The sequence below is a fragment of the Phalaenopsis equestris genome, unplaced genomic scaffold, assembly GCF_001263595.1.
Source record: "Phalaenopsis equestris unplaced genomic scaffold, ASM126359v1 Scaffold000251, whole genome shotgun sequence".
Taxonomy (NCBI): domain Eukaryota; kingdom Viridiplantae; phylum Streptophyta; class Magnoliopsida; order Asparagales; family Orchidaceae; genus Phalaenopsis; species Phalaenopsis equestris.
Window position 1 is genome coordinate 2,031,425 of NW_018164693.1, and position 12,798 is coordinate 2,044,222.

The 12,798-nt window shown below is 35.1% G+C and overlaps 1 protein-coding gene across 1 annotated transcript in view; it reads left to right on the forward strand.

Moving 5' to 3' along the window:
* The window catches only part of LOC110024293 (ankyrin-3-like), a 7,127-nt gene extending 1,960 nt beyond the window's left edge, over positions 1 to 5,167 (forward strand). The window contains exons 2-3 of the mRNA XM_020724171.1: positions 1,474 to 1,577; positions 4,938 to 5,167. Coding sequence (XP_020579830.1) covers positions 1,474 to 1,577; positions 4,938 to 5,167 — 334 coding nt within the window. The remainder of the gene's footprint in view (positions 1 to 1,473; positions 1,578 to 4,937) is intronic.
* The last annotated feature ends 7,631 nt before the right edge of the window (positions 5,168 to 12,798 follow it).

The window sequence follows — 12,798 nt, forward strand, 5'->3', positions numbered from 1 at the left end:
GGGGGGCTGCCCGGGTGGTGGCGCAGATGCGGCTGCCGCCGGTGAAGGAAAAGGTGGGAAAAGGAAGGGTTTTGATAACGAAGGAGAAGGAGCGAGAGGCGAAGAAGAAAGGGGGTAGGATTGGCGCGGGAGCAAGAAAGGTGGTACGAGCGGGGTTTGTCGATCGACCGGTGGCGGTGGGGATGGCGGTGGCAAGTTGTTAGCGCCGGCGAAAGGGGTGAGAGTGTAGTTTTGTGAATTGTTGAAGAGTTTTGTGTGAATTGTATTTGTTGGAGGGCGATTGAAGATTAAGGATGAAGTGAGATAATAATGATTTATATTTTTTAATGGGAGAAATCAATTAATTGTAGTTAATTTGTTGGCTAACTATGATGGCCTTGGAGCAAGAGTCAATTGAGCAATCATTAAATTCAGACATGGAAAATATTAAATATTTTTCATTGTAATTATAATGGATTTTATAACCTCATTGTCTTTGTTATGATGAAGATATGATTTTCATTTGGGGGCATTTATATATGCATTTACAGATTTAGCCCCTAAACTTTATTTGTTGATTTTATACCACCCAAATCTTTCATATCATGCTATTTTAATTTTTAAGAAGTAAAAATATATCTTTTCATGCATTAGAAAAGACTGCATGTTCAATAATGAATTAGTTTGCTTATACGGATATGAAGGATTGAGATGACTTGAGCAATATATATTGTGAAAGGGGATGATTTTGTTATTATGATAAGTCTTCTTAATCTCAAGAAATCTAAATCATAATTTAGATTTTAGGAGGGCTTAATTGAAATGTAATGAATGGATCTTACAAAATCAATGGGAGTGAATTGATTTGATTTGAGATGCTTTATTACTCTTAAAATTTTGATTATTGAGATATTGAATGTATGATTTGGAAGATACATTGGCGGGTCTTACTTGTCTGGTAAGGAGTTGTGAGCACGCATATTGAAGATTTAAAAGGAAATTGTGAGTACACAGATTGAAGACTTATATTGTTTGATCAATGACGTGAAACAACAAGATGTAACTGGGTTGACAGACATAGCAACAAACGATAGAATCCAGTTGATTGGGGCTAAGCCATGACAATCTCACTGGGACGGACTACGCCTATGTAGATGAAAGACTACTAGGAGCACAAAGGGAAATGAACAGATAGAAATGTGGGTGATAGACTGATCCACACATATAGAATAAGTTATGTAACTAATTAGACAACTGTCCAATTCTTATTTGCTTAAGCTGCTTAGGTTGTTAGAAACATGGAATTGAAGAAATGAGTAAGGTGAGTATAGATAGTACTTTGAAGGAGTGGGTAAGACGAAAAAGAAACATTTGGTTTTCCCTTCTTCTCCATATGTAACTTCTTTATTCCTTCCTACATCTACCTCTTCTCCTGCACCTCAATGCCCTTTCTTCTATTGCTTCTTTATTTCCAACTAATCTGCTTTGTTTCAGGTTATCAATAGCAATCTGCAATGTTTCAGGTTATGGGCAGCAGGAAACTCTTCCGAAGGGAACTATCCTTGGTGCTTTCGTTGAGAGTTACTCTGTCCGCCCTGGTTGACAACAATAACTAGAATGCTAGGTTCAATAACACCACTGGATCAAAGGCCGATGCAACGTTCAACCTATCTGAGATTGTGGATATTCTTAAAGAAGTGCAACTTGTTTAATTTTACTCAATGTCAAGCAAGATTAAGCTACCAAACCCATAGAACCCTCCAAATCCCCCCACCAAAACCTTCACCTTCTATATTCCTAGAATTTGCAGGCCTGTTTGAGGAACCTAAATGGCTACCCCCTAGCCGCCAAGGAGATCATCAAATTCATCTAATTCAGGCGACTATTCCGAAAAGCATTCGACCCTATAGATACCCCACCTTCACAAAGCAAGTATAAAAAAATTAATCCATGAAATGTTGCAATCTGGCATCATAAATCCCAGCATTAGTGCTTACACATCCCCAATCCCTTTAGTCAAGAAGAAGGACGACACATGGTGGTTTGTGACAAGTATAGATGTCTTAATCACACCACTATACCAAACAAATTTCCAATTTCAACAATTAATAAAAAGCTGGACGAATTACAGGGTGCTTCAATTTATTCCACACTTGATCTTCAATCGGGTTGCCATCAAGTCTACATGGCAAAGGATGATATTCATAAGACTACAATCCGAACACATGAGAGCCACTGTGAATTCACCGTGATGCCTTTTGGCCTCATGAATGCTCCCGCCACTTTACAAAATCTTATAAATAATATCCTATAGCAGTAATTACGCAAATTTGTTATAATGTTTTTTGGCAATATTCTTGTTTACAGCATTTCGAATCAAGCGCGCCTCAAGCAGCTACGAGCGGTATTCAGCATTCTCCTTGCTAATAAATTAGATATTTGATTATCCAAGTGCTCAATTGGAGAATCACAAGTTGATTATTTGGGACATTCAGCGCCCATTGAAAGGTATGTCCACATCAAAAAAAGATCTGTGCCATCTTACCTTACACTAACCCCAACGACGCTCTATCAAAATATTGCGAGGATTCTTAGGCTCAGTAGGATAGTATCGTCGCTTCGCCCAAAATTTTGCCTTGTTGGCTAGCCCTCTCACCGACTTGTTACAACAGGATGCCTTCAAATGGAATGAAAAAGAGTAGCAAGCATTCAATATTTTGAAGCATAAACTGGCTAATTTCCTAATTTTATCACTTCCTGATTTGTCCAAGAATTTTATATTTGAGGCGGATGCCTCAGGCACTAACATGGGAGTAGTCCTTTGCCAAGACAATAAACCCATCACTTTCTACAGCAAGAAATTGAACTACCATATGCAGCAAGCTTCTACATATGTCCAAGAATTATATTTGATCATCAATGATCAAATAAGCATTTGTAAACTGTTAACACAAACCATTCAAACTTCCGACCAACATCATTTTCTTATCAAATTGTTGGGGAATGATTTTTCAATTGAATATAAGCCAAGCAAATCTAAGATTATGGTTGATTCTCTATTTCGAATGCATGAAGTGAAGGGACGGGAGAGTCTCCCATCACATTGACCATCGTAATCACAACTTCTTTGTCTTCTCTATTAGCCACTCTCCGTGAAGAAACAAGCCACCTACCTGAACTTATCCAGCTCAAAAGCCAAATGGAAAAAACAGCCCGAGAACCATCAAGAATACATTATACAAGAACTAATAAAAAAACATGGCAAAATAATAGTAGCTTCGAACTCCGCAAATAAGTTGTCTTTATTGGAATTACATCATACCGAGGTTGTTGGGGGTCATGCGGGGATTCACAAGACTCTATGTCGTCTTAAGAGTCATTTCTTTTTGCCAAGAATGAAGCAAGATGTCATGAAATTTGTTATGAGTTGTTTGATTTGTTCGGCTACCAAATATCAACCCCTCACACCAGCTGGACTCCTTCAACCCCTCCAAATTCCAAAGGCGACATGGGAAGATATAACCATGAACTTCATTGCTTGTCTTCCATTTGCACAAGATAAGTCTACAATCATGGTAATTGTTGATTGTCTAACCAAGTATGCTAATTTTATTGCTATAAAGCCCCAGTTGGTACCCGTTGTTGCTATCATATTCATCTATGAAATTGCCGCCATCATGGCATCCCAAGACCATTATATCAAATAGAGAAACCATACATGAGCTCATTCTAGCAAAGCCCATGTAAGAAAATGGGCACTCACTTGAATTACAACACCGCTCATCATCCAAAGATGGATGGGCAAAGAAAAGTAACAAATCGAACTCTTCAGTAGTATATACGTTGTCACATCACGAATAACCCAAAAAAGTAGCCAAATTTTATTCCTTGGATGAATATTCTTATAATACTTTATTTTATTCCTCAATAGACATGACCCCTTATCAAGCTTTTATGGTTGATGTCAACCACCAGTACATCATTATTAGGGACGAACAATTGAACTACTTAATGTTATTGAATGGTTGCAGGAACGTGGTTGGATTTTTCAGAATCTTTGTACCAACCTAACTCGAGCAAAACAACGTATGAAACATGTTGAGAAACATCGTTGTGACATTGAGCTGAAGGTAGGGGACAAGGTGCTCGTCAAACTACAACCTTATAGGCAAAATACGCTTAGACATTGAGCTGAAGGTAGAGGAAAACTGATGTGAGTTCTCTAGAAAGACTATTTGATTTTCATAGTGAATTTCTTGGCAGCGTGGCTCCGTGATTTTTTCACGGTCTTGAGTTTTATCCACGTAAAATTCTCTTGTGTTTTTTTAGTTGCTTTGATTCATTTTTTTATCTTTGTTTTCTTAAATTAATGTGATCATGTGATTTCGTGATTTGGTTAGTTTCTAATTGATCCTAAGCCCAAGTAAATTTGGAAATTATCTTAGAGAATTCCTACCAAAATGGTATCAGAAAGGGGTTAAATTCGAGTGTGAGTAATGACTGAAGAAGCAAGGTGGAGAAGTTCAATGGGACGAACTTCGCATTCTGGAAGATGCAGGTAGAGATTTGTTGTATCAGAAAAAATTATATTTGTCACTACAATGAATCACAAGGAAGTCTGAGACTACTATGCCTATGGAGGAATGGGAAGTGTTGGATTGAACGACATTATGTTTGATCTAGTTGTCACTTTTCTCATATGTTGTATTCAATATTTTGAATGAGAAAACTACGGTGAATCTCAATACTGCACTGGCCAAGATATACGAAAACCTTCTGCTTTCAATAAAATTCTTCTGATGAAGAAGTTATTCAACATGAAGATGATGGAAGGCATTTCAGTGGTAGAGCATCTAAATAATTTATAACACTGTGACGAGTCAGTTGTGTTCTATGAGAAACAAATTTGATGATGAAGTTAAAGCACTATGATACTATCTTCATTGTCGAATTGCTAGGATGGTTGGTAACGGCAGTGAGTAATTCTTCAAGGATTTCGAAGTTGAATTTCGATGACATCATGGGTCTAATGTTAAATGAAGAAGTTCGCAGAAAAGCAGCAAATTGTGAAACTTCAGGTTCTGTGATGAATGATGATAACAGAAAAAGGAATTTGGGTAAGAATACAGGCAGAGGTAGATCCAAGTCCAAGACAGGAAAGCCCATGTCAAGCAGAGGAGAATGCTAAAAATACGGTAAGAAAGAACATTTTAAGAAGGACTGCAAAGCTCAAGGAAAGCTGGTGGTAGAGGACAGGTAAGTAGTTTCTCTACTAATATCTCCATTGGTGAAATTCAAAGTGACTCTATGGTGTTATCCCTAGTCGGTACTTGATCCTGAATAGTAGATTCAGGTGTCTCTTTTCATGTTTGCCCTCCAATAAAGAGGTATTTAAAAACTATACTCATATTGATTTAGGGAAGGATTATCTAGGAGATAAAAAGACACGTCGTATAGTAGGAATGATGATGTTGATATCAAATTGTCGAATGAAATTCTGGAAGCTTATTGAAGTTAGACATGTTCTACGTTTGATGGAAATTGTATCTCTGTGAGCCATCTGACAAAATTAGGACTTGTGACTACTTTCACAAGTGATTCGTGGAAGGTGGCTAGAGCTCTAGAATCAGGGTGTATGCAAGTTTGTGGCACCGTAGGCTTGGACATATGAGCAAGAAAGGTATGAAGTCCCTACTTGCAAAGAATAAGCTTCAGGGTTTGAAATTAGTTGATTCGGATTTCTTTGATGATTGCATATATTGTAAGCATAAGTGTTTCTTTCTCTAGGTCAGTGGTGAAATCAAAGAAACTGAAGTTAGTGCATACTGATGCACGGGATCCTATTCCAATTCAATCCCTTGGAGGTTCTTGCTATTTTGCACGTCCATTGATGATCACACGAAAAAGATATGGGTGTATTTTTAAAAATAAAAATCATAGGTATTGAAGTCTTTAAGAAGTGGAAGGTTGTGATAGAAATTGAGACAAGCTTGAAGTTGAGGTGCCTAGAATCAAATAGTGGGGGTGAGCTCCGTGACTAGAATTTCAGGAATTACTGTGCTACAAAGAAGGTCAGGCATGAGTTCACTGTCTCAAGTACACCACAGTAGAATGGTGTGACTGAGCGCATAAACAGAACAATCACGGAGCGTGCTAGGAGCATGAGGCCGCATGCAGACTTGTCAAAATAGTTTTAGGCTGAAACAATAAACACTATAGTTTATTTGATTAACTGTAGTCCATCAGTACCCTTAGAGGAAGGCTTACCCGAAAAAGCCTGGAGTGACAAAAAGATATGTCCATCTCATTTAAAAGTATTTGGGTGGTATGCATATGTGCATGTTGATGCAAGGTCTAAGAGCAAGTTTAACTCAAAATCTGTCACGTGCATCTTCATTGGATATGATTCAGATGAATTTGGGTATAAGTTGTGGGATTAACAAAATCATAAATTCATTAGAAGCAGAGACGTCATTTTTAACGAAATGGAGATGTACAAGGATAGGGTCAGAACTCAGGATAGTTACTCAGCTGCTTTTGAAGAATCCATATATGTAGAGATAGATAATACTAGTGATCAGGAAGATGGAGAAAGAAAAAGTGTTCAACCAGGAGTACTAAAAGTTACATGTTACATAAGTCAAAAAAATCAGCAGAGTGATATGACCTGTGCACAAGCATTCTCTTTTTTTACACTATTTATTACTAACTGATAGTGGTGAACTAGAGTGCTTTGATAAGGGCACTCAAAGTTCAAGATTCAAGGGAGTGGGAGCTTGCATACATGAACAAATGCAATCTTTAGAGTCAAATCATACTTGAGATTTGATGTACTACCAAATGGCAAAAGAGCATCACACAATAAGTGGGTCTACATGTTGAAAGAAGAGTTAGTAGCAAGTGTTACAAGACACGACTTGTTGTGAAGGGTTTCCAACATAAGCAAAGATAAATATTATATAGAAATCTTCTCCCCAGTGGTGAAGATGAGTACTATCAGGGTTGTGCTGAATCTGATAACAGAAGATTAAGATCTGGAGCAGATAGATGTAAAAACAATTTTCTTACATGGAGATTTGGAGAAGCTATACATGGTGTAACCACAAGATTACAAGGTTCCTGGAAAAGAAGGTTTGGTGTGTAGATTAAAGAAGAGTCTCTATGGCTTGAAGCAGGCCCCGAGATAGTGGTACAGAAGGTTTGACAGGTTTATGTTAGAAAAAATATACTTGAAGTACCAGGCAGACCACTGTTGCTTCATGAAACACTTCGATAAATGTTATATTTTGTTTCTTTTGTATGTGGATGATATGTTGATTGCAGATATGGAGAAAATCAGAGACTTGAAGAAACAGTTATCAAGTGAGTTTGAGATGAAAGATTTAATCCAACCTGGAAGATCCTTAGGATGAGAAACAACATGGACACAAGTGTAGGAACACTTAAATTGTCTTAGACAGAATATGTTGAGAACAAAGCTTTAACATAAGTGAGGCGAAACCAGTTAGCACTCCTTAGGTAATCACTTTAAGCTATCGCCTAACTCTGAAGTAGAGTAAGCACAGATGGAGAGAATTTTGTATGCTTCAGCAGTTGAAAGTTTGATGTATGCGATGATTCATATTTGGCCAGATATTGCATATACAGTGGGAGAGGTCAACAGGTACATGGGCAATCTAGGCAGGTATCATTAGAAGACAGTAAAGTGGATTCTCAGATATTTGGGGCAACAATCACAGAGCACTTTGTTATGGTAGTGCAGAGATCAGTCTACAAGGATTTATAGATTCAGATCTAGTAGGAGATGTGGACAATAGGAGAAGTACAACAAGGTATATCTTTACATTGGGGATCACAACAGTGAGTTGGGTTTTCAGGTTACAGAAGATCGTTGCACTTTCAACTACGGAGGCCGAATATATAGAATTGGGCAAGGAGCAGAGGATTTGAAAATTCTACAGTGACAGTATGAGTGTGATTCATATTGCTAAGATAGTTGTTTTTCATGCCATGACGAAACACATTCAACTAAGATATCATTTCATTCGCTCTTTTCTTGAGGATGAGCAGTTATTCGTGCAGAATATACATACAGCTCAGAATCATTCAGATATGTTGACGAAGGTTGTAACTATCGAGAAACTGAAGCTATTTTTGGTTTCAGTTAGGTTTCGTGAAGGTTAGACCAGAGGTGAGCCATATCACGGTACGTGACTGCAGTACGTAACTATGAAGGTAATTCAAATGGAGGTGCATGTACAGAGGATTGATGTTGGGTGTTATAGTCTCTGAGTCGAAGATTGTTGTGTTTAATTCCGAAAATAAAAAAAGTTCTAAAATAAATTTGGAAGATTTAAAAGCATACCACTCAATTCCTATGTATTTACACATCTAACACCTAAACTTCAATTTATACATAATCTATGCATGAAAAATGTGTATTCATTATAAACTAGTCGTATTTAATATGTGATACGAAGGAGGTGGATGGTATAAATGTAAAATAATAAATTTAAGGTGTTAGCTATGTAAATACATAGGAATTGGGAGGTTGTATATAGATGCTACAGCAAATTTTGATGGCAACTATAAAGAATACCAATAAATGAACAACAATGATTATGATTAAATGAACAACAATGATGATGATTGATTGCTCCGAATAACCAACATATCAATATAAACAAAATTCCCAGCAAATCAAATGTTGAAAATGATATTTAGCCTAAATCACAACAACAAACTTAATGGTGCCTATAGCCATAGCATAGTTTGAAAGATATAGCATAAAAATCACCTTCAGTGGAGTGCATATAGCCATAGCATAGTTGAAATATGTAGGTCCATATCTTCATTTCTTTATATTTCCTTATTATGCTAACAATTAGATAAACATAATCATTGGCCACATCAAACTAATTAGACTCACCCATCAAGCTTCTTTTTTTCCTTTTTTTGTTTAAGTTTTGCATATAAAAATAATATTAATTTCTTAGAATTAAACAAAAATATGACACTCAATAAGACGCAATAGAGAAAAAGGATTCATATAACTGACCCCACTTGCTGGGATGAAGGCCTGTTGTTGTTGTTGCTGCTTAAGTTTTGCATATAACCTTAGTTCTATTTATTGAAGACTTTTATCCCTATCTTCTAGTCAAGTTATTATTCCTTTATATTTTTATCTTCCAATTTCTTTTACATCGTTTCGTCCCACCATTTTATTTGTGAATCATTTGATTTCCGTTGTATATGCCAAAATTTATAGAAAATTAATTAAAAAAACCATCAACTCCAGCAGGAGCTACCCACAATCTAACTAAAACACTCATTTCCCACCCTAATCAATTCTAATTTAACCAGAGAATCATCATGAATCCTCCTTTCTTGCAACTGTAACTCTTTTCTTAAATTCTTCTTCAACTTCAAAACTTTGTGGTATTATTATATCATATAATCCTGTTAAGGCGCTTCTTCAGTCTAACCACCCAAATTTAATCACAAGATTAATATACTCGTCAATATTTTCACTCTTAAATTTCTACAGATTTTAAGCTAAGGCACCCATCGATCCCATAACAATATTGATGGCTACAAATATTTACGGGCATTTACATACATGCACACAATTCTAATGTATTTACATATCTAACACCTAAACTACTATATTTACAAACATAACATCCAAATATTCGATATCACAACAGAAGTATAACTATTGCTCACTTTGTAAAAGAGAAACACACCTTTTCATGCAGAGATTTATGACAACAAAGTGTTAAAAGTGTAAATATGAAGTTTAGATCTTAAATATGTAAAAACATAAGAAATGTGAAGTATGCATCTAAATTTCCTTAATTTTTATTAATTCACAAAAAATAGCATGTAATTGACAATTGCTTGATTTAAACCAAACAATTGCGTTAGTTTCTCAATCAGAAGTAAACAAATGGATATGCACAAAATGTGTCGAATACAAGTTGATCGTGCCGCAATATTAGCTGATTATTATTGATTTCACATGTGAAAAATCAATTTATCAGGTACTCACTTTCCCAGTAGTATTGATATCATTTATCAATATTTTATTATCTATCATGTATTTTAAAACAGCAAATATGCCTTTAGAATACTACATCTAAGTCAGTAGATGTCAAGGACCTGCTTTTCGAGAGTGAAAAAACAGAGGTCCACATCCCGTATTCTATTGTTGACTTTTACCAATAAAGTATGCAAGATGCTTTCATCATAGTTGAATAAAAATCTTCTAAAAGAACTCTGAAATCCTTAAAAAAAAGAAGAATAAGAATTAACTTATATAACTCATTGATGGCCAAGATAAATAAGGTAAATGATATTTTACTTGAGTAGTTGAGCTATAAATTTTTAAAAGAAAAGACAAAGGGAATGCATTGCTTCAATAAAAATATCATTATCATTAGCCTTATCCAAACTATTACAGGTTAACTTCATGAATCCTCGTTTTCAATTGTTCCTACTGAATAATATCAAAGGAGTTAATTGATTCTTTATAAATTATTTTGAACAACTTCTATCCATATAATCTTATAGACCTACTAACTTACCTTAAAAATCCTCTGACAAATAGCCTAATGATTACATTTTCTACCCTTCACTGTGAATGTCCAAATTACCCAAATATATTTTCAATTATATCTTTTTTTTTTAGGGTTTCAATTATCTCATTTTCAATAGATGACACTAACCATTTCATTAATATAATCCTTACTAAACTTGCCTTTTTAATCTTGCTCACATTCATATTGACATCCTCGTTTCTATCATGCTCACCTCATATATCAATATCATAAATTGTACCTTTATTAAATTTATAGTTAAGTCTCATATGTATCCACTTATTAGAAAAACCATGCAACACTTATCCATTGTGCCATCTAGCATTGATTATACAATTTATAACCTCTTCTATATCTTCATTCTTTTATAAAATAGATTTAAGATACTTAAATATATCACACTTATTAATCTTCGTGATACTAAAACAAAGAAGTGTATACTACCTTGAACTTGTAACTTCTATTAGAACTCTATAACATTGCAAAAGTTTCTGGATAACTTAAATAAGCTATGTGCATCCATGTGATACTCTAATCAATCACTTTTCATTCCTAATAAATATTGTAACGATCTGAAACTAGACCTATACATTGGGGGTCTCAAGGCCCAATAAAATAACTCTTTTTCAAACAACTACAATGACAACAACAAGCCTTTATCCCACTGAATGTGGTAGGCAACATAAATTCTTTTACTCCATTGATTCCTATTAAGTGTAATATTTTCACTTAATTCGAATAAATTAAGATTATTTTTATACAACATGTCAAAAAAAAACCTTTTATAAACTTTGATACCAAAACTGCATTCTCTTAGGATTTCTTTCCACTCTCTATATGATCTAACAGGAAAAGCAAGAGAGTTATCACAAAATTACTTCCATTGCTAGCATCCTAAATTAGTCTTATCGAACCTCATGCCCCGTGATTCTCAAGTAAGGCTAGCTAGGGCTGTCAAAAAAGCTCGTTGTTCGCGAACAGTTCGTGTTCGATTCGTGAAGCAGATCGTGTTCGGTTCGTTCGATAAGCAAACGAGACGAACACGAACAAATTTTTTTGTTCGGATTGCTAAACGAACCAAACACGAACAATGACCCGTTCGTTCGTGTTCGATTCGTTTTTGTTCGAAATATAAATAATTTAAATAATATTATGAAATTTAAAAATAGTTATATTATATATATTAAAAATTTATCAAATTTTAAAATATTAAATTCTATAAATTATAATATATAATTTAGTAAATAGTATTATAAATATTATATAGTTAAATAATATAAGTTTTATAATTAATATAAAGTATTATATATTTATTAATATAAGTACATAACTTAAAATTTAAAAACACAGCAACCCTAACCCTACTGTTCGCGAATCGCGATTCATCCTTTCGGCGCTCCCCTCTCGAAAAGCTTTCGACGCTCCCTTCGTCTTTCCTCAATCCTTCGTCTCAAAATCGCAAAAAGTTCGTCAACGAAAGCTTAGGGTTGTATGATTGTGTTATTTCTCTGATCTCTACTTCTATTTGTCTTCTATAAAGCAGGCGTTGGATCAACTATTCGGTATTTTTGCTTTAGCGCTCGATATTCTTGCTTCAGTGCTCGATATTCTTGCTTGGTTGCTTGTAAGGCCACCGAAGGTCCGAAACGTCATTTTTTAGTATATTTTCTTTAACATTTCTAGTTTATCTTCATGCTTGCCTATTAGGTTAGATTTTCATAATTTTTTTTAGGTTTATTTCTTCTTTTTTGAGTGACATATGTTAAATGTAGATATGTTTGTCTTCATATTGACTATACGTTTATTTGTTTGAGTGAAACCTAGGTTTTTTGAGTGAAACCTAGGTTAATAATGACTGTTTGTCTTCTTTGGGAGTGAAGTCTATCTGTTTGTCTTCATATATATGTATGCTTCTTTTCATAAAGCAAGGCTTGGTGGCAGGATATTTGCAGAAGCAGCTTTAGATTATTAGAAAGGATTGTATCTTCAATGAGGAACCTTTATTCGGCTTCTCAGACAACATATATAGTCTTGCAAGTTTGCCATTAAATAGGGAGGACCATGTGATGTTTAAATGCTTAAGAATTCATTGAAACAGGGAATTTTAAATACATATTAGGGATGAATCATTTGAAGAATTCTGTGGTATGTATGTAAGTGCATAAGAATGCGGGATGATGAATCAGATTTGCTGTTTAGGGAGATTTATTTCCCAGATTTG